At 40.2% G+C, this 23,476-nt stretch overlaps 1 protein-coding gene across 3 annotated transcripts in view; it reads right to left on the reverse strand.

The window, feature by feature from the left end:
• Window positions 1-863: 863 nt before the first annotated feature.
• Window positions 864-23,476, reverse strand: part of LOC118259455 (ADP-ribosyl cyclase/cyclic ADP-ribose hydrolase 2) — a 30,190-nt gene continuing 7,577 nt past the window's right edge. Inside the window, exons 6-9 of one of the 3 annotated variants that reach the window (XM_035568986.2) lie at window positions 21,496-21,588; window positions 19,510-19,596; window positions 18,984-19,043; window positions 864-951 (exon numbers count right to left, since the gene is read on the reverse strand). In XM_035568986.2, coding sequence (XP_035424879.1) covers window positions 936-951; window positions 18,984-19,043; window positions 19,510-19,596; window positions 21,496-21,588 — 256 coding nt within the window. In that variant the 3' untranslated portion in view covers window positions 864-935. Of the gene's footprint in view, window positions 952-10,747; window positions 11,757-12,223; window positions 15,237-18,983; window positions 19,044-19,509; window positions 19,597-21,495; window positions 21,589-23,476 lie in introns of those variants that run through there. The other 2 variants (XM_050710265.1, XM_035568985.2) reach the window with 2 other exon arrangements.

Consider the following 23,476-nt stretch of genomic DNA (forward strand, 5'->3'; position numbering starts at 1 on the left):
CCCTAGTCAAAAGCCAACATAAAAAGGCTAAAATCTCTACATCTAAACAAAGTAAAGTACTGGATGTCAGCACAATGTTAACTACGAATCCTTAATAATTGCTTACAAAGCATCAGCTTTAATGCAAGAAAGGGCTTTTGGGACAGCTCAGAACCAGGCAGTTCTGAAAGACCTGAGAAATGCTCTGGCCAAGCCCTTCACTCTTAAAGAGTATTTAAATATATCAGCTGATTTTGTATTTTTTATTTTTTTTCTTATTTTTGCCACATCCAGTTTTCAGAGAAATGATGCAGACCTTGGGAGGGCTTTTCTCAGAGCTGAAATTTCAGTTTCGGGGCTGCATATGTCTTGCTAACAGTGATGGCTAGATAAGAAGTGGACAAGAAAATACCTCCAGTCAGCCATACACCTTCCCTCATCTGAAAACAAGATTGCCAGCTGATAATTAGAGAGAAAAGTTAAATAGCTATTGTGAATGTTTATTTTGGTAACTTTATAAAAACATATGAACAATCTGATTTATGAATAGGAAAATGGAATTTAATTCTCTGTAGAGTAATAGCTAAAGTTGCCAGGATATGACCCATGGCCCATCCCCCGACTGCTTGTGTGCCCGCAGTGGACCCTACTGCAGGTTCTGGAGAAAGGGCAGGAAGCTCTATATGAGACAATTAAGTACAAACGAGCTCATAAAGGAAGTTTTTCCCCCATAATCCTTTCAGTAAGCACATGGCTTTTGCTTTGGCAGTCCCAAGTTATTGTTCTTTTTTGTTCCTTGTTTACGTTGATGATAATGTAAACACGAATGCCAGATTTGAACTTTCTGCCTTTTTTAATAAATTATTATACACAAGAGAGGTTATTCAACTGCTTTTATTTTCCTCTTAATGTTTCTGTGCATATGTTTCCAGCTTGCTGCTCTTCAGTTTCATTAACTAAGGAAATGCCACACTGGAAAAACAAAACAGAGCAAAACAAGTAGTTATCCTAAACAGTTTATGCAATAAAATTGCAATCTCTGCTTGTTCAGGGTGTTGAAGATACCTTCAGGAAGTCTAAAATCAGAATATTTTTTAGAGTAGAACACATGGGACAGTTAAAAAAGTTTAAAACTTTTTAAAAGCACCCGATATGAAAAAACTTTTCCTTTTGTTCAGATGTGATGTTGATTCATTAAGAATAAATAAGTAAGGCAAGTGGAGGCCCGGTTGCTCTGGAAGCTGTCCTTGCTGTTGGTTTTGTGACACCTCGAGCTACAGGAGGGATGGAACAGGCAAGGAAATGCCAAGCCTCCTTTCAGCAAGCCTCTGCGGCCTGATCAGCCTGAGTAAAGCGACAAACAGAGACGAGGGGGCGGCAGGAAGGCCAGCGAAGTGCTTCTGGTGTTTCAGAAAATGGGAGCTTCTTTCTCAGTATGAACGTGAGAAGGTACTCGTGCCTTGCAGATGTCCTGGCACAAGAGGGTTTCCACAGTAAGTAAGATGATAATGGTGCCTTAGCAAAGAAGGGTTGAAATGGTATTTCCTGAACAGGACGGCATGAGAGGAGCACAGAGAATGTGAGATGAGGGAGGATGAAGGGACGTGAACAGCAGTTTGTTTTACAAAGGCCTTGCATCCCCTCAGGTTTGTGGGCACTCAGCTGGAGCTCGCTTCTTTCCTAAGCAGCTTCCTCAAGACAACCACCTTAACCTGCCTTTATCCCACCAGGGCATCAGGAGGTCAGCACCCCCAACACAACTGTAAGGAAATGCACATTTAGGATTTCCCCTGAGATTGCAGTGAAGTGCTCATGGATCTGCGTCCTTCTTGAACTGGTGTGCTAGTGGCTATTTTTGCCTTCTCTAAGGAAAATGACATCTTTTAAAAGTGCCATGTCTGATAAACTCCAATATTTGGAGCCCTCCAAGCTATGTGAATTTCCAAGGTAAGCCGAAACTAATACTAAGTCAAGGTGTGTCCGCTTCTCTGCCAGAGTTTACACTGAATCCCTGGGAGGATTAAAAAGTGGGTGTAAAAGATGAGAAGACAGAACTTCAGGCACATAAATGCCAGCCTCTGCTTTGATACCGTGTATTGCAGCAAGAGACTTCTGTAAGAATGGAATTGTATTATATATAATTTACTAGCCTGCATTAGTACAGCTAAGTATATCATAAGAAAAAAGCAGCTAGCTTCCACTGCTACCTGGAAGTACTGTGGATTGTATTTTTGACTCAGCAAGGGATGACAAACCACCCCCCAGCCATTCTTAAGGTCTGGTCATTCAACAGTTTGATTTATCATTTTTTTTTAAACTTTTTATTACAACTGTAGATAGTCCTAGCACCCCAAACATGGCTGAGGACACAAATAATCCTTCACAGCAGAAATATCGCTCGCTGATAAAAGGTGGTGTGCAATAGGTGGATGGAACCAGTCCAAATCAACATTAACCTGCAAACATCAGTAAGAAAAAAAATGTTGTGCATCTTTTAGGTGCCCAAGGTTAAAACCTGCTTCTAGAACTTGTTTCTTCCACAGTGAGTAAAAAGTTTGATAGAAATATTTTATGATTGTGTGGTTTGCCTGTGTCCTGGTTGTTCTTCAGTTGCTTCCATTTCTCATCTAAGTGTGCTCAGGTAGAAACAGAAACAATGCCACTGCCTTTAGTGGGGTTGAGCTTAGTTATAGTAGCAGTAAATTTTTCCATATGATAGAAAAAAGGCTCTTTCAAAGGCTACACAGTTTATGAATCATGAAGAATTATTTCAACATAATGCACTGGATGAGGATGATAGCGTGGTATGCAGTGCCACTAATCACTGTGGACACCTGTAATTGCTAGCTGCCAGTGCTCAGCAGAATTTAGGAATAAGGGAATTTGAACTGAAAAGAGCAGAAGCTGTTACAATAATTGAAGAAATCATTCCTTTCACGGCTTTTGTTGGAATAGCAATGATTAGTCTTCTCATAGCTTCCCGGTTTCACAGGGTAACTGCTGTCATAACATTTAGAGAAGGTTTGAGATAAACGCTGAAAATAAAATGATAAATGGGCTGGGACAAGAAGAACAGCAAGTACAAAGTGACAGCTGTGAAGAGCAGCGTGCCATCCAACCACACACCCGCTGCTGCAAAACAGGCATTTGTAACTTGGTGTCTGAGCACCCAGATGTCTCAGTCATGTCTTCTGCAAAGGCCATATCCACTACCAGGAATGCCTTGTGAGCTTGTTTATTGGGTGAGCAGTCGGAAGATGGTTTGAACACCAGCACTCCCTTATCCCAAATCTTTTTTTTTTTTTTTTTTTTTTTCAGCTGGTTGCCATTATCCAGCTGCCTTGTTCAGCCTGTTGTTATTGTCTTGCTCAGTTCGTTGTTACTTGACACAAATTTCTACTGACTGCATTTGCTTCTGCTGGAAGTTCTTTAAGATTAGTTATGATGACAAAATACTTTTTTGTGTGTTAAAGTCTGAGTATCAGACAATAGGGAGTTAATCTCCTCTGAACAGGATGGTGTAGCTCCCATTCACAGCAACACATACCTTATCTGTGCAGGAAAAAAAAAAAGGAAAACCCCCAAACCATCCAAATTAGTTGAATGTGCATGAGTAAAATAACAAGAACAGAAGTTCTGCAGCCCACTCCATTAGACTTCGGTTGAAATTGGCCCATAAATTCACAAGTCTTTGGGAGGGAAGGGACTGACAGATGGAGGAATGGACAAGCAAACGAAGTGATTGCATAGGCCTCCTTTCATTTGTAAACCAGGCTCAAGATAAATTATCTTCCCACTTCCCACTTGCAAGGTTGCAAAACCGTTCTGCAATAGCATCTTTGCATCTTTACAAGTGATGCAAAGCTCAGTGTGGAGGTACAGAACAGTGTCCTGGCATTGCTAACTCTGCAGGTCAGTTCACTACAGCAAGGCTCCTCCTGAAGTGCAATATAAAATCTAGCTGATGAACGAGGTAATTGGATTTCATACCTTAGTCAGCTAATCTGATATTGCAATGGTTCATCATCTTGTTTTTTTTTTTTTTTTTTTTTTTTATCTTCAGCATTTTTTCAGTTCTTTGAAAAGAAATTGCATGCATTTATCTACCTACTTTGTTGCACACAGAAGATACTTGAAAATTCTTAAGCCCTTTCTGGCTTACATGCAGCATTACATACTTTCTGGTTTACATGCAGAATGCAGGGCTCTGAGGGCATCGAGCAACACTGTCCTATTTTAAATTGTGCAGTGAGTGTAGAGATAGACTTTGCTTCCTCTAAGCAACTGAAGCTGAGGGTTTGATGCATTTATCTTATGACCTTGTTCCAATGTGTTAAATATCTGTCTTCTTTGAATGGTGATCTAATTTGTACCTGACCTAGGTAGATCACTTGAACAATTGCTAACACAGATGGACAACTGACCTCTGCATTTAAAGATGTGTGAATTTAGTTGCACTTTCACTTTTTATTTTAGACACTTGTAGCTTTTCAAATCTGTAAAGTTTCAGACCTGACTCCTCTTCTGATCATCCTGAAAAATCATACAGAAATTAGTTGTGCAGTTGGCCTGGAAAGTGACAATGTTGTGTGTCTGGGTGGGTTTATTCATTGCTACTGAATTTTGTTTGAGGAGGTGCCCCTGAACTAATTAGTTGGAAAAAGCAGTAATGTCTTAATTGTCACCTGTCACCTGTTGCTAATGGACACCTCTGAATTCCTTAATTCACTCATGTTTAAGCACCCAGGGGACATTTCAGTTCAAACAGAAACACCATTGGATCTTAGGCATCCTTACGTTTAAGAAACATAGGACAGAAAGCAGTTTGAAGTTGCTTTCCCAAGCCCAGACACCTGTATTTTTCATAAAACTGACTTTGCACTCTGTGGGTGTTCTGAATATGGTCACTTCGTTCTCATTTTTGCTGTAAATAAGGATACGATCTCACGATCAGTATACCCTCGAGCACTTTTCGTTGGAAGGCCGAGAGGTGTGCAGGGAGACCACTGGCATCACGTGCTGTGGTACGTGTTTTCACTGGGGGGGTAGAAATGCCACGTCCCATCACTGTAACAGCTGTGGACGCGTGCACGTTCTTCCATACTGATGGCATGTTTTGGAGCTACTACCCCTGCAGCATGCAGGTTTGAAGCTGCAAAGTTGGCTGGCCTGCTTCAAACACAGGTCGTACCCTGGGTTCTGCAAGCCCATCGGTGCAAGCTGCTGTACCCGGAGTGTGATAAATTACCCTGTAAAAAGACATCATCTAGTAATTATTTGCACTCTGCACACTGAGGGACTGCAGGGGCTTTCTGTCTCTTTCATCTCTATCGTTTCTAAGCAGCCTGTTTTTCCACATGGAAGTTACTCGTTTTGTTTCATACGCTGCTGAGGGCTTTAAATGGGGGAAATGAGAATACTAGATCAGCCATGCTGACAAGCACGATGCCTGCCTCTCCTCAATAAAGCATTCTGCTCTCTCGACCGGAACGTACTATTTTTTTCCTATGTGTTCTCACGCATCGAGAGAGTGTGGGAGGACCAAATGTCACCACTTTGTCTTATTTTGCCAGTGACCTTTTCATCACCCTACACACACACTTGACTAGATGTAGTGTGGCTTCTTCTAATCTCAAGACGCATGTGGGAAGTTGAGGGGAGAAAAGGAAGGAAGAGAAATAAAGAGAAGAAGGAAAGCAGTATCAATAAAATCTATCAAATCAGTTTCTGCTTTTTGTGTAAATAAACATGAAGACACCCATATATGAGGGGTTCAGTGCTGGACAGGATCCCAAGACTGATGCATTGTTTTTGAACTGCAGAGCATGAAAGGGCCAACGCAGCAGCCCAGGACAGAGCAACATCTAAAAGGAGAGGTCTTTAAGACAAAACATTCCTGTGTTTGCACAGACTCCCAGTCGTTTCTCCCTCCTCCCTACCTCTTGTTTCTCAGATAAAATACTCATGCACTCGAGGGGCAGGGAGGAGTATGTCTTAAGGCAACCAGCATGAAGCTATTTCATTCCTGTGCGAGCCACAGGACGGTCTGGTCCATCTGTATGTCACCTGTCAGATATGCAACTGGGAATGAGCTTAGATGAGCACAGGACAGTGCAAGAGACCTACTTGGGTTGCTCAGGGAGATCTTCCCTCCCTCGCCCCTGTTCCCCACTGGCTCTTGCCACCTTCCTCCAGTCCCTGCATCTGCCCCACTTGTACATTTTGTCTCTGTCCGTGCAAAATCCACCTCCCAGGATACATCAGTCAAATGTTCTAGTGTTGGGCACCAGCACTTGTCCTTCAGTGACGTGGTGCAGTTGGGGAGTGGAGCTTCGCTGTGTTTTGTTAGGGATGAATTGGCCGCACGGAGTCAGAAGCCTGTTTCTAGATGTTAATCAGCAACGTGGGGAATTTTATGATCGGAACTGACAGATAGTCAGAAATGACTACTTAGGAAATGTTGAAAAACGGCCCTGTGAAAGAAAGGAAGATTCAGAACTGGAGATATACAGGAAGTTGAAGCTGTGGCAGGAGTCCAGCCTGGCCAAATCGGAAACTCCTAACTGAGCTTAAATCTTGGAAGAAAGTGTGTAGAGGGTGGATGGACTGTCTGTGAGGAATGTAAAATAATTAACTGCCCAGGCTGTTAGGTTATGTGATAAGGCTCATCTGCACACCCATTGTCTCTTGTCAGAGAGACAATGGTGGGAGGGGAAGCCCAAATAATTCCCTACCCAGCTCCTCCCAAGCCTATCAGCTGATGAAAGGCCCACCTGCACAAGCCTGGAGGAGTATGGGGACACAAAGGCAGGCAGGAACACAAAGCAAGGACTCCTGAGGATCAACCCCCTTGTCTGGGCTCGTCCCAGGGCTGTCCCAGCAAAGCCATCAGCCCCGATGTGGAGGTGTGATACCCATCGTGCTACGAGTAGGCCTGCAGCCCTGGGAACTCCTATGTCCAGGTGCCAGCAACTGGGGAGACTGGGATCCAAGGGCCAGCTACTGGTTAGACTTCTGAGGCTGCTGTTGAAGGAATCCATGTTGTACATATGTACATGTACACATATTCTCACTAGCAGGCCTCCATCCTGCATATGCAGACATGGAGTGGTTGCAGCCTCGCCTCTTTGGGGCTGACATGGACATGCAGGGAAGGTATTAAGAGAGCCAAACCTGAACTGAAGTTAAAACTAGTGAGATGTGCAAGGGCGATGCAAGAAGGGCTGCCACGGGCACACCCACAGTGGGAGGAACACCAAGGAAAATAAGACCTGCTGCTCAGTGGGGCAGGGGACCTAGCCTCAAAGTAAGGGCAAGCTGGCTATGTCACCACAAAGCTGCTATTGCCTTTGAGAGGTCCCATACAAACAGTATGATTCTCTGATTTTGTGATAATACTTGCAGAATACAGCCAGATCTTCTTGCTTTCTAATGAATATGTAAAGAAAACAAAGAACTTTATCAGATAGGTTTCCAAAGATACCAGGATTTAGGGAACAAGACAGATGGAAATCTAGCTAATCTTTCCTTGAAGACAATACCTGAAATCAGTTATGTATAAAGGCAGATCTTCAGGTAGCTTAAGGTTGACTGTGAATGCAACATGTTGTGGAATATTATTTGTGCTGCTTAAATTAGAATTTGAAATGTCCTTGATAAACATGTTAGCTGTTAGGTTTTGAAATGAACACACCCAGTATGACTGATTGCTAAAAATCTATGGACAGCTAAATATGTTATAAAAATAAAGCTGTCTTACCAGTTAGGCATTTGTATTATGAAAACAAAAAGGGGATAGTACCATGTATGACAGGCCTTTCCAGAAAGAAAATATCCAGTAATTGCCATTTTTGGAAAACTCACAGCATCATTGCACAATGTGGGTTGGAAGGGACTTCTGCAGGTCTGCTGGTCCCACCATTTGCTCAACTCACGTGCAACTTCAAGCTTGTATTAGGTTGCTCAGGGCATTTTCTAGTGGAGCTTTGAAAGCCTCCAGAGATAGAGAATCCAGAACCTCTCTCGGCAAGCTGCTCCACCACCTCCATGGTGATTTTTTTGATGTTTGAACAGAATTTCACTTGTTGTGCATTTTAACAATCATCCCTAGTTTTTTCATTGTGCATTCCTGAAAAAGAGTTTTGCTTTGTCTTCTCTAAAATGCCCCTTTACATAGTTGAAAAAAAGCTATCCTTTCTGAATAGTTTCATGAATCTTCTTTTGGAAGATCTGTTGCTCTGGCATACCGAAGTGTCTCACGGACAGTCATGACATTCAGGCTTCTACAGTAAAGTTTCTGACACTCATCCATCAGTCATTTCAAAAATACTTTATGAAATGTGTCCTCTTAGATAACTATTTTTGGAAGAAATAGGATGAGATTAAACAGCTACAGCATGGCTGTGACAGGATCAATTCCTATTTTCTTTTTTCAACTGATTTCCATTCAAACTGATTTATTAAAGCAGGAACGGTTGCGGGCTCTTCAGTTCCCTTTGAGTCCGAGGATACAATCTCCGTCTCACCCTATTCCATCCTTCCAAATGTCCTTACTCTCAGATGGGATGTAACAGAGAAATAAAGGAAGCCAAGTGTCTTTTCCCCTCATCAAGCATCATGTATTAGTGTGGAAGATAAAACTTTTATCAGTAAGTGATAAATTTTCCTTATTAGCAAATAAGTTTTCCAAACCTTTCTGATTGCCCACATAGGTAAGGTTTGTTTGTCTCTGTATGGGAAATTATTGTTGTTTGTTTTCCTGTGAAGTTCTTCTGCAGTCCAAAGTAATAATTCAGGGATGTTTTGAAAAGCTCTTTTAGTTGTGGATATGTTAATTTTTCTAAAAACCTTTCTGATAAGGAAACTCCTACTAAGCACTGCATGGAAAACTAGCTCTGATCTTTTCATGTTATTGTCTCAAAGGAGACTACAGAGACAGCATAAGGGATGAGTGATTTTCAGGCCTCATAACAGAGCTTAAGATTCTAAAATTAGTGGCCTGTTTTTTCCCTTGGTGTTGTACTCTACCAAAATGGCACTGGAACTACTCAGTTTTAAGCTGCTTCTTCCTAGGACGTGATTTATGGACACTCAGATTTATTCAGTAGCATCAAATATCCAGTGAGATAGACTGACAAGAATGTAGATGTACTCCAACCTTTCTCAGAAGTCACAGCATCTGTTCTGCATTCCATCTTTCAAACCTTGCTACAGTTTTGACTGCCTTACAAATTAACATCGTTACAATGGGAAGTGCATTTAAAGCTGACATTCTGGGGAGGAATGTTTGGGAATAGCTATCCCTTAATAACTCGACATACTCTATTTCCTTTCCCAGTGTGTGATTAGCACTCGTTTCTTTACTTGTTGCTGCGTGAGTTCGCTTGTAGCCAGTTGGAGTCACGACAGCTGGGGCTGTATGTTCAGGGTGAGGCAGGGTAATGGACACTAATGACCAACATTTTTCTTTGTCTATTGCAATCAAAGATTTCAAAGGGTCTAAAAAGTTTTCCCCCTTTAGACCAAGCTTCTTCCTCCCATTTCTGTGCTGGTTTCCCTTGCCAGCTCTCCTGAGTGTCAGGCCATCTGCTCCTTCCCCTTGACATTGAAAGCTTGGCACTTTTACAGGTGCTTCCTAAGCTTTTCTGCTGCCTGAAGAATTTCCTGCTGTCACCAGTGCTGCTTTTTGCATTTTTCAGTTTACAATTTCTTTTGCAGCCAAAATGGCAGCTTTGTAACAAAACAAATTCATAGCTAGGGCTTGTGCAATGCACGAAGAAATCCCCTGCATACATACATGTTGCTGGTGGAGTGGACGCACAAGCCGCGGAGTAGCTCCCAAACAGCACGAGGAAACAAGTCACTTCATTCTTCTGCATCATCTTCACCTTTTTTGATACAGCTTTCTACTTATCCATGTCAGAAAATAATGGCCTAGATCAATTTTTAAAAAACACATTCAAGAATATAGTGTTTAAAGCACTGATCTGCAGAGTGGGAGACGCAAGTTTAATGAATCATGCATTCAGCATGAATCAAGCTATGGAGAAAATATTTTTTGCTCAAGCAATGTTCAATTTATACAAAATGGAACAGCTGCAATAGAAGGGATTGCAAGAAAGTGAGAGCTATACCAAAGCTATCATCTAGGAGTTAGGGATCTTCTGATTGTGTGAGCAGGCAGCTAGCTTGGGGCTACTTAACAGTCTGATGAGCTTGCTCTACTTTTTTTCTGCTTTTACTTTTCAAAGTTTAGGTTAGTGCAGAGTGAAGACAAATGGAGTAATCTCACCAACTTTCAAGTGCTTGTTTTCTGGCCATTACTAATTATTATGCTGCTCACACGTTCTGGCACAAAGTACCCAGCTGGCCACCATCCCACTGAGGCGGCCAACAAAACAAAGTTGATATAAAGGTACGTTAGGCAGGCACAGGATTGTATAAATTGCAGAATTCTCCTGAAAGAACTACAGGGAGTAGGTCTGCCACTTGGCAGGGATCCATGTGAAAGAAAAACATGAAACCTGAAAAACAAGATCTTTACTGGTTGCCAGCTATTTCGTAAAATATGCTTTTGTATATATGTGTTTAAATATTTGTCCAGGATTTGATGCTGTGCCTTCCATGTTTATTGGTTATTCTTACTGCGTCTTACTGTAGATTCTTTTTGTATGATACATGCCATATACTTTGCTTTTATAATCACTCTTTCCTTCTTTTATTTAACCCCATGCTTATGGGCAGTGGTGACAAAAAGTTCAAGGTGACAGTCAAGTGACTTTATTCTTCTTCAAAGAAATACCAGCTCCAGATTTTCTTGCATCTTTCATTAAACTAGAGGGAAAAGTAAGAATGAAGCACGACATACATAGTCCAGCATGTCTTACAGTTGTGATTTGAGACTGCAAGACTAAAATTTGGAAGGAATAGCTACTTCTGCTCAAAACAGCAGAGTGTGACCTAAGGAGCTTTTCTTCATCATTACCCTAACTTAGTTAAGAATATGCAACACCTGCCATTTTCTTAGCACAGCTCTCTTGACTACCTGTTGCAAATGGGAAAAAAAGTCTTCCTACAGTTTAATGGTCCAGTGTTTGCTAAATTCTTGACTTATCATCCTGGTTTACACCTGCAATACCTGACATTCCTTGTTAATTATTAATTGAAGCACTTGTTAGTATCTGATAGAAGACCATATCATGTATATCCACTAACAGATGCCCAGGCAAACAGAATTACTTTGTTAGTTATTGTAGCTGATGCTATAACTCAAGTTACTCCAGACACATGGTTCTGGAGGATCCCTTCTGTCTGCACTTTGGGAGCTTACCAAAGCATAGTGTGGAGGTATTCCTAGTCAAACAGTCACGAGTAAAGGACTAATTATGTTACTTTAGTAGCTATTACCTAAAGAAAATGCATATTATTAAATATAATTTCCTGCTTCTTTTTCCTTTTATAAAATGTCCATTGTCATGCTTTTTCACTCATATTCTGCTAAAATTATGAAATAACTCATCTGAACTAAGACCAGATTCACCTTTGCTGCAGATGGCAGGAAAGAGAGCAGAAGGCAGGTGACGAGGGCGCTGCCTGGACAAGGTGGATGCTCTGGCACGGTGTGAGGGCAGGGTCTGTGCTGTGCTCCCAGGCCCCAGTTTCCTCAGCCCCTCTGCTTGCCAGCCTGCACTTGAGCTGCACTTGAGCTGTAGTGGGGTGACAGAGTCTCTTGTGAGCTTGCCTTTGTGATTCACAGGGAACTACAGGAACTCAGCTACCTGCAAAAATTAGCAAATTATATTCTTCATCTCTTAAATACAATGACAAGTACATTTAGACAGGGCAGAAGCTGGAATTAGGAAAAACCTGAAACTCAGAAAAAATACTGTAAGCTCCTTGAACCACCCTAGCGTTTGCCTAAATTAAGATGCCGTGCCTCCCTATACTGAGCTATTTTAAACCAAATTTCTTGCCTCAGTTAAAAGCACCCTTCTTCCAACTTACACTCTATTGTTGAAGCAGAATACACCAGAATTATTTCTAGCAGATCTAGCTTTAAAGAAAACTATCATAGAAGTTCCCTTACTTTGAACAACTGAGTGCTATGCAACTCCTTGAGGTTTCAGTGGATGTTTCACTACATTTGAGATTACTGATTGGAAACACGGATGTGTCAGCTGAATATCTCGTCAGGCCAATACGACAAAAATAAATACCAGCAGTATTAAAAGGGCAGAGAGGTAAACACGTTGTCCTTGCTTTATTCTCATTAACACTTACTCCAAAGCACTCAAGAGTTTGCATTTAAAAGTAGTCAGAGCGGGCATGAGCAGATGTATACGTGTGCATGCACAGACATGCTGAAAAAATAAGTTATTCTGAATTAGAGTTCTGCTTTTGTCAGATACAGTGACACGAACACATGCAGCAGAAACAAAAATAGGGTAGCGGAAGGGAGGTTATATTTACTTGCACATAGGAATGAAGAGCGTGACATAACTGAGTTTTTGTGGTCCACAAAATGGGTGAAGATACGAAATACTAACTTAGTATCAGTAGCTTCCACAGGTCTGTCTGTGTAAATGCAAAGCACCCCGTAATGCTATGGTGCATGAGGCTTTCGTTTGCCAGGAGTAGTTGGGTATTGACAGATCTATACAGAATTGTGGTATCAAACTGGATTCAAAATGAAGTGATACAAACTATGTTTTCATACGAAACATTTCCCCCCTTGAAACGTTTTCCCCCTTGAAGCATTTTCCCCCTTGAAATTCAGTTCCAGACCTGAATTCATGTCTGCAGACAGCTGTATCTGCAGTACTGCTAGTACAAATACGAATGATCAAAACATTTTGAATCCGTTTTTGAACCACCCTGTTGAGCCTTAGCGGGCATTTAGACATGATTCCTCCAAATGTGCCACAGCTTTTACAGGAGACATTGCTAATCGCAGCATTTACCAGGTGTTAAGGCAAAGCACAGACAGGGCTCATTCTCACCACATACGTGTAAAATGTATGTGTAAATAGCCCTGTTTGCATGCTGTGTAGCTGTAGAAACGGAAGAAGAGAGAGAAGGGATTCTCTTGCTCACTTTTTGTTAGGAAATGACCTTACTGTTTCTCACTTTGCTTTTTGCCCTGCTAGATGCTAGATGCACTGTTCTTTCACACTAATTAAAAAAAATAAGTTAAACTCAGAACTGATCCATACTCAGCATCTCTTGCCTTTAAGATCTGAAGAAGACTATGTATCTAAAATTTTGCCTTCTTTTCTCAGCTATATTAGTTGGTTAGCTAAAAAACTTTACAGATCTTCCCAAGCTTTTCCTGCAAGTTTGAAGCACTTTATTGAAAAGATATTGGGAAAAATAAAATGCTGGTTTTGCTGCTGAGTCGATGTAATGGGAAAGGAGGCAAGAATATTAGAAATAAGAAAACACTGCAAGAGGTTTCTGGGTATGTTGGTCTCGATATAAGGTCAAACAGTAAATAACCTCAAGTCATTTGCATTGAATCTATCCTGCTGTGCATCCTGCAAGTTTTAAAACAGAATTATTTATCACTTCCTGCAGTGTGTTTGGTACCATGCATAACTGCCAGTCATGATTGCACTGCTGAAATTGATAGCATCCAGAGGCTGAAAAGCTCACATGGGCCAGAAAGCAAAAGCTGGCCAGTGGGGACGCTTGGCTTGTGGGTGGCAGTTGCCTGAGAGGCATATGCCTTGCTGATGATATTTAGTTACTCTCTGAATCCCCCCACCCACACCGTAGTACAGTGGGCAGTGGGCAGGACAACACTAGACCAAAAGGTGGCTTGGACACCTGTCTGTGAGCCTGACGTCAGTCATTTTGCAAGTTTCTGAAACACACAAGAATCCTTTGAGCTCGAGCCCTAATCTAACTCTGACACAGGCAAATGCAACTCTGTATGTTGTGCAAATGGATTTGCACAGGAACCAATTTAAAGATTATTACGGGAATGGAAACCAGGCAAATAAGCAACAGCAACATATTTCAGATATTATCTTTCAAACATTTAACCTGATATAGTTGTACCAGGGACCGAAAGGATGCACATCTACTGCAAAGTCCTAAATCAGAAACACTGCGATAACAGGAACATTCTATCCCAATTTCTTAGCAATCAGCTAATACAAACACAAATAAATAACACAGAAGCTAACAGAGAACGTGCAACAAAATTCTAATTATTTTCTAAAACAACAACTATTTTTTTCCAAAGATTTATGTGTCATCTTAGTAGCTGGATGTCCTGGTAGTTTAGATGAACATCCATCTGGGACATAGATAACTTACAGAAGGAACTCAAGAGACCTTCAAGATGGCAGCTGCTTTCTTCTCAATATATTCTCAAACACACTGAGTCCACTGAAAGCAGACAAATATCTGACCTGGAAGGTTCTTGTCTGAATTCAATATGCTAAACACATTGTGCTAGAAGACCTGTGGAGCCTTCTAGACCCGGTACTACTGACCATATTACCCGTTATCCAGTGGCAGGGAGATAGGCAGCTGAGGAACAGCTGTGGGGATGATGAAGCAATTGACAGTACATGGTAAACTTGGTAAACAGAATATGCGTGGCTTGCATATTCTGTAACTATCATGTGTATAACTGTTTCAGCTACGTTTGGCTCAAATACTAGACTATGAAAATGAGTTTAATTTTTCCGCTGTCTCGCTTATTATATTTTGTACCAAGTGAGCATCTGAACTCATACTTCCTGCTCCCACTTCCCCTTCTCAAAGCATAGTTTTCAAGGCCAAAATAGTAGGATTTAGTTGTTTGGGAGATGTATGGTGGACATTGTTTAGGTTTTCTTTGTGAACTCTATGAACAGACAGAAAGTATTATTCTCAGTTTCATTCTGGAGGATTGGGATACGATGAAACAGCAATGGATGTCTTCTATTCAAGAAAAGGAAATGAAGGGTGAGGCTTTCTAGCAGCAGATTTTTTTTTTATGCTATTAGTAGTTGATATCTAGATAGAATTATGCAGGGTTTTAATATGCAAGTTTGCCAGTCACAGAAGTAGGGTGAAATTGCAGTTAGAAATGAATTAAAGCCAAATTTATAGCCAGCTAAGACAATGGAGAATATGGATTCAGTTGATTATCTCAGTACTCTGAAGCAGATCTGAATAAAAAGCCTACAAGAGAAACAAACATGAGCTTGTTCCAGCTGCCTCCTCTGTCTGAAGATATAGGTCTTCTTTGTGCTGGTGGTGCAGATCTGAAGAAAAGAAAACAAACAGGATGTTCACAGCACAAGGCTGAGTTAGGATTCTTTCAAATACCAGAGGTTTGTTGCCAAAGATGAAGTTTGCAGTCCAAGTGCTAAGCTAGAAGTTTCTTTATAAGTGCTTGCCACCAGATTCCCTTTAGCTGTCATGACTTTATAAATAGGGTATCTGTGTGCAGAACCCTGGGAAACTTCTCTCTACGTTGTTTGTCCGTGCTACCTGAGCCTCCTTATTGCTCCATGTCCATGCACCATCTCTGGCTTATACCTGAGAAATGTATAGAGCTCTTCTAGAGAGCAGCAGTCCTAGATGTCTATATCTTTAGAGTGCTTGAGACAACAGTATCTGGATCCATTTCTAAGACTCCCTGACATTGCAAAAATGCAAGTAATAAATACCACTACTAATAGGTTGCATTAGGCTTCCTTTCTGCTTATGTTTGTAAACCATCTCTGCCATCTAGTGGGCGTCTTTTTACTTGCATGTTTTCTTCAAACGGGTGTCAAAGTCAAAAAAGTCTGAATTTTGGCTCTTCAGGAATACAGTTCAAACCTGGAGAGGAGTTAAGGGGCACTATCACTACCCAAGAAGCTCCAAGCAAACCGCAGCACCTTCTGGGCCATCCCTCTGCCACAGCCCTCTCCTTTGGAACGCCAATGTAACAGGAGCTGTGGTGACAAAAAGTCTCTTGTACAACTGATGTTTCTGAGCTCGGGACATTAAGCTCTAGAGGATGAGAAGCCAGCTAGCAGTATTGTAACAAACAGCCATAGTGAAAGGGGATGCAATGCAGCCTGCATGCCTACTGTCAGTATTTATCACTGAAGTATGAAAATGTATGTGTACACACAATGCAAAGGAAGCCTTTTCTTAACAGGTATCATAAAGCCAGAGGATGATAGAGTGACTTGGGTTGGAAGGGACCTTAAAGATAATCCAGTTACAACCCCCTGCCACGGGCAGGGACACCTCCTACCAGACCAGGTTGCCCAAAGCCCCATCCAGCCTGGCCTTGAGCACCTCCAGGGATGGGGCAGCCACAGCTTCTCTGGGCAACCTGTTCCAGGACCTCACTGCCCTCATAGTGAAGAATTTCTTCCTAATACCTTATCTAAACCTACCCCCTTTTAGTTTAAAGCCATTACCCCTTGTCCTATCACTCCACTCCCTGACAAAGAGTCCCTCCCCAGCTTTCCTGTAGGCCCCTCTAGGTACTGGAAGGCTGCTCCAAGGTCTCCCCAGAGCCTTCTCCTCTCCAGGCTGAACAACCCCAACTCCCTCAGCCTGTCTTCACAGGAGAGGTGCTCCAGCCCCTTGACCATCCTTGTGGCCCTCCTCTGGACTCATTCTCATATGTCCACATCCTTCTTGTGCTGGGGGCCCCAGAGCTGAATGCAGGGCTCCAGGTGGGGTCTCACGAGAGCAGAGCAGAGGGGGAGAATCACCTCCCTCGACCTGCTGGTCATGCTACATTTAATGCAGCCTAGGATACAGTTGGCTTTCTAGGCTGCAAGCACACATTGCCAGCTCATATTGAGTTTCTCATCAACCAACATCCCCAGGTCCTTCTCCTCAGCATAGTGCCTTAGCATAGTTTCCAGGAGGATCTGCTCCATGATCTTGCCAAGTACAGAGGTGAGACTGACTGGCCTGTAGTTCCCTGTGTGTTCCTTTTTTATCCCTGTTTAAAAATGGGGGTTATTTTACCCCTCTTCTAGTCAGTAGGAACTTCAACGGATTGCCACGACCTCTCAAATATGATGGATAGTGGCTTAGCAACCACATCCACCAGTTCCTTCAGGACCCACAGATGTATCTCATCAGGTGCCATGGACTTGTGTACCTTTAGATCCCTTAAACGTCCTTGTGGTGAGATATATGCTCTTAACAGTAATACCACTACTGACCAAACTGTCCCCATGTCAGCTAACGGACCGTCAGAGAGGGAGAATCCATCTACAGAGAAAACAGATCTAGAAGATAATCATCAAATAATTTATCTAACACCTGCTTAAGGCTCTTTCGGAAAGGGTGGCTAATTTCAATGAAGATGCTATTTGTTGCAGAGAAGTGATTTGGGGAAGAGTGTAAGCATTCACTTGTGTTAAGTATTTCAGATACTTAAATTTCAGAGAGCTGCAATGATTTTTAGCATACAGATTGGGAAGCTCTGTCTTGATCAGGGATAGCATAGATATGAAGTGTATTAAACCTATTGCATTGCCATGCACACAAGAGGGAATGTAAAGCTCAGGAAGAAAAGAAGCAAGGAAACTTTTCCTGATGAGGATGATTATGGCCAAGTCCTTGACACCTATGAACAAAAGCCTTATCATTCACTGACAGAACAAGGAAACCCTGTTTAATCCACTGTGCAAGTGGTATCCAATAAAAAACAAATGCCTCAACAAGCCAGGAACAGGTTGATTTTAACATCTACTACCTAAAAGGATTCTAGAGCTATCAGTGATTTCTAAAATGCTGCTGTTTTCATTGCACGTTTATAGGTTGGTGCTGGGATATAATTTGGATGTAAATGTTGTTACATGACAAGATGAGTAAAAACTTTCAGTGACCCACAGGAACAGAAGAGTACTCTTTTTCTGTAAGGGTGTATTAAAAACTGAACTCATGCTATGGGAAGCGATATACATCTCCTTTTTTGTACTAAGTGAAGCACTACTGCCACACAATGTCCGTTCAGAGACAGGCAGAACGTATCCAAACCTGAGCACAGGAGTCATGTGCTGCCATAACCAGGGACAGCAAATCAGGCTTTTGATAGCAGAGATAATCATTGCAGCATTACATGGGTTTAACATACAAAAGATTTGCAAGTGCTTGAATTAGGGCAGAAAGGGCAGTAGAAGATAAGATGTGGAGAAATGTATGAATAATGTATGGATTGTGAATAAAAATAATAAAACTAGAGAACAACTTCTACACATTTATGTATCCTGCAAGTTTCCAAACTGTGAGGAAGTTTTCACATTCAGATGTTCAAATATCTTATGTGTACCTATACATGTAACAACATATAGTTTAAAATACAAGTGAAAACAGACCTCTTTCCTGTAAAATTAAATGAAATACATAATAAATTAATGTAATACTCTTTACACAATAAAAAATATATATTTATAGGAAGGGAGACAATTAAAACCTAGTGGGGGAGTGATGCTTGCTAATTAAAAAAGGTTTATCTTGGATTTAATCTGCATTTTCTGCAGATAACCTACTGGACCAAAGTAAATGTATTAAAATGTAGAAATTGAGCTTGCATGCAAAATGGAAGATTAAAAAAACTTTTTCAAAATTTGGAACCAGAAGTTCCAGTAGTTGGAGAAGTGTTCTTTAGTTCTATTGTCATTTGACATACAATTTCATTATTTTTGGATGAATATTAATGAAAATAATTCAAAATTTTGAGTAGATTTTGCAGTAGAACACTGATATTTACAAACTTCATTCATACCATTAGTGATATGCAGTGTGATTGTGTGATCAAAGAGAAATGATTAACACCTAACTTGCAACAGCAGTGACACTGTGTTTTGTGCACAATTTGTAGATAGAAATTGTTTACTTAATACAGAGTAAGTAATAAACTTAAGAATAATGCATATTGCTTATGGATGCTATATAGATGGTTGAGATGGAATCTGTTAATTGTCGACTTCTGCATTATTCACTTGGCTGTAATGACACTGGTGATGGATTGAACTTCTTTTACTTACGATGACAGAATACAGTTAGAGTCATCAGGATAATCCACGCAGAGTAAGAACACTACAGGCCTGTGAAGAGATTGTTTTATTTGCATCTTTCAGACAGAACACTAAAGAAAACAAATGAAGAAATGAAACAAACTCAGCAATATTACCTTGTCTAAAGCTTCCCTTCAGTGATAGCCTGTGAATAACTAAAGCTGTGAATACTAGTGTTAATTAGTAATTCTGCAGGCATTCAACACTTTTTCAACTATTGCTTAAATTTTCAGTTCAAATATACATTTTACTGTGAATAGGTACACGAGGCCATCTTCTGTGTCTAACATTGGATAAGTATAACGTTCCCCTTAATTGTACAACTATACAATAAGATGCAGTGTTTTGCTTAATTCGTTGCTGGAAAATGTTAAGTCTGTAGTACTTAGACATTTGTACTTAAGTCTTGTACTTAGACATTTGAAGCTAAGCAATAATTTAAAATAGATCAGTTGCTTCTGCAGATACACTGTATTTATGAAGGATTTTCACTTACTTGTAATTGTCAGTGCAGGTGACATCATAACCAAGGGTTTTCAGTCGGTCTTCTAATATCTTTACAGTATTTTTTCCACAGGAATCTCTGTGAGAAAAGATTGTAATATTATCGCATGCCTCTCATCATGTAATTTCCTTTCATTGGACTTGATGGAATTAGTAATGTAAATCCCCATTACTTTGTCTCTTCTATACTCCTTAACACACATAGAAAACTGATGCACATTCCTATTTATAATGCTTCATTTGCTTATAGTTGTTTAACATTTTATATTCAGTTTACAGAGACTGGAGCTTGTTTTCAGCTTCTATAGCATTTGCAGATTCCATTAACCAATACTCCCATATTTCTGAGATTTCACTAGAGAAACAAGAAAAGATATATAATTTAGAAAAATAATAAAAAAGACTTTAAATTTTAATATTCTTTGACAGGTGTTTAGTTGGTGATGGAGTTGATGCTGTCTTTACAGAATAAGTTGGTTATAACAAATTTGAATTATTTTTGTTGTTAGAAGCTTGTCCTCTTTCTTAAACACAAAACAATACTAAAACAGGAGACAGAAAAAAAAACACAAACAGAAATAATCCTAAATCCTGCTTCTATATCTAGCATCATTTTTTTTTTTAATTTGGTCCAATTAGCAAAGAAAGCTTGGCATAGTACAGAACCTACTGAGACCTCTAAAACATGAACCAATGTCAAGTATTAAGGTCTCTCACTTACCCATTGGTCAGTAAATACTCATTACTAAAGAAATTGTATGTGGATCAACAAAATCACCGTGAAAAGCAATTAATAAGATACACAAATATGCCCATGCATCCAGACAAGCACAAACATAGATTCCATAGCACTACAGTAAAATATGTGGTCTGGATTGGCCATGCCAAAACGTAATGAGAGAGAAGCAAAAGGAGACAGGAAAGAGAACAGTGAAAGGGAAACGACACAAAATGAATGTATGCAACTAAAAGTTGTGAGATGCAAGAAGAGCAGCTTCACACTGGGCTGCTGGTATATCCAGATGACACCAGGGACTTAGTGGTGGATAAGGTGACATCTGAGGCTGTTTTTCTGGTTCTCTTCAGCCAGGACCAGCTTTAAGAGCAACGAAGAGCCACCATATGTTATATTAAATTGCAGGGACTGTACAGATTGGAGTAAAACTTACTTCCTCTACTCTAACCCCAATTCATCTGTGAAGGATGACCTCCTCTCTCACTCATGGAGAAACAGCAGGACCAAGAACTTTCCCTGTATATTCTTAGGGACCCTCGCAAAAGTTATAATGAATAGAGAACTTTATTTTTACCATTAATCAGTCCCAAAACAAGCCTAATTTCTGCCCTAATAACTTTATTTTGTTAACTTCAGAGTCCATTTTCCACCATGTTTCTTTTGAAAATCTTCTCTTGGTCTTGGCTATTTGCCAACAGACTATTCTGCTTGGACTTCTTCTTTTCTTCTTTGGTGTATTTTTTAAAATAAAATTAACAGCAGAATGAGACCTGTTAAAGCCTACTGCATTGATTTTAAGTATTGTGACAAGACGAGCCCTGTTGTGGTATTTCCATGCTTCTACTAACTTCCAGAACAGTTAAGATAGGTGAAAATGAAAAGAATGTATTTGGCAAGGCAAAAGAAATATTTCACATCGGCACTTAATTTCAAATTCAGTTTCACTCTTTTTATAGCAAAACTGCATGTGCTGTATCATCACTTAAGGTTTGAGATCCACACATACATATCTCAAACTGAGTGGACTCCAGAACTAATAATACAATTTATTTTTATTTTCTCTAATTCTCCTATTTATACAGCCTTTGGGAATGTCGGATTGTGCATTCTCTGTTAGTGAGAGCATCTAAAATATTTTTAGTTTAATTGCTATGCAATTGTAATAGAAGAGAAAACTAGGGTAAAATTTTAAAGACTGGTTGAAAAAGGAGAAATGAATTGTTTTTAGATGATACAACTTACCTATCTGGTCCTTGAATATCATCCACAACCCAGATGACAATTTTTGAGATCTTATCTTTCTGGAGATTAGGTATTTCATAATCTGCAAAAAATCTGATTCAAAAAAAAACAAATTATTAGAACTATACGGAACGGGAAAAAAAATCCCTTTGCAGTCAAATCTCTTTTGCAATCAAGCCCCTGATCCTGCTGTAGGATACGAGCTTCCTTGATTTTACATTTATATCTTCTGATTACAATCAGACTCAACACAGAGTTGAAAAAATCTGATTCACATTCTGAATGTCCACAAAGTCAAACACTTAATCAGAAGTTTTGTTTTTATATTTTTATTCTGAGAGGGTCTCAGCTGATTAAAGTTGTAACTCAAAGGTGAATCAGAGTGAACTGAACTTTAAAGTGCAAAACCAAAACAAAAAGCATTTGATGTTTAGTCAGGAAAGATCATTCTTGTAGTTAATGCTCTTAGAGACAATACAATTCTGTTTTAAATAAAATATAACAACAGCCACGAGACAAATATATTTTTAGATATGAAATCACAGAAAAAAATAACAAGGTATTTGGTCTAGGAATACATAACGCTATAAGGGAGAAACTTCTATTGTCTGTCCCTGGCAGGAAGAATCTTCCACTTTATTGCCCCGTGTAAATTTACTTTGCTAGGTACTTGTATAACAATTAAAACAGGATAATATAATGGCAACTAAATCTTCTGACATCAAATGGGAGGTGCCAAGTCCAATGGATTATTTTAATGTCTGTAACTGATTTTCTTGTGAGATGCAGGTATTTTAAAGCCACAGATTTCTAACCCTTCCAGCAAAGACATATTGTAATGTTTTCTGACCCTTTCATTGTTCTTTTTCTTTCTCCTCACAGAGCTTGTAAGCGCTGTGTTTTCACTGCGTGTTTGGTGCAAGGCTGAGCCTAGGTGTGTGCTCTAATTTGCCTACCATTTTAGCTTGTTAATTTAAACTTTCAGAGAAGTGGAAGGTGGTTACCAACAGTTGCCATCTCTGGTCACATCTGTGTATGGCTTTGGTTAACCAGAGGTCAGTAGCAGCAACAGGAGGTTTGCCCGTCCAAGGTGTTCAAGCCTGTCTAAAATACATAGGGAAAATATACCCTCCCCTCCCCCAATTTTTTTTTAAACTCTTTTGCTCGTTCATGCATATGTGATTGACAGCAAAAAATGCATCTAATGAAGTGAGAAACACATCTTAATTTAAAATGGTTACAGGGGACTTAATGGTGACCTAAAATGATTTAAGTGTACAAACTAATGCAGCATGAACTTTGGAAGTGCCTTTGAAATAACTGAAAATAGCCCAGAGTGATATTTAGCAAGACAGGCAGATTTTTTTTCAAATTACCACCTGCTTGCTATTAATTATTCAACTTTAAGCCTCTTTCAGAAAACATCTCTTAAAGAAATTCAGTCGTAAATGGGCCGGATAATACATAGCAAAGAAAACAGATGGAGTAACTGGCTATGCTTGCTATTTTTTTTCTTGGCAGGCTTTGTTTCAGTGGTGGAGATTTCACTGGTCAGAATACCATCAGACAGGTAACTCAGGGAACTGATGGGAAGAATTAATTCACGTGTAAGAGATTTCTGAAATAAAGACAGCATCTATAATGGAATCTGGGCATTGGCCCGCTGCCAACTAGTATCATCTGCAGAAGATTCAGTTACAGCTGACCACTTGACCAACCCAAGGAAACCATACAAGTCTTCTTGATTAGCTGAAAGCTGTGTCCAGAGATGGATCCTTTGGGGGAACGGGATAAGTACATAGTAGGTGTTCTGGAACAGTTGGTAGCTTTTAGGAACTTCTTGTTTCTCTCCTATCTAGAAATACAATTAACTTTGCAATGATTATCAGTCTTCAGGGAAGTGGTGAAGTCACCGTTCCTGGGGGTGTTTAAGGGAAGGTTGGACCTGGTGCATAGGGACATGGTTTAGTGGGTGACAGTG

Source organism: Cygnus atratus, chromosome 4 (assembly GCF_013377495.2).
Source record: "Cygnus atratus isolate AKBS03 ecotype Queensland, Australia chromosome 4, CAtr_DNAZoo_HiC_assembly, whole genome shotgun sequence".
Lineage (NCBI taxonomy): Eukaryota > Metazoa > Chordata > Aves > Anseriformes > Anatidae > Cygnus > Cygnus atratus.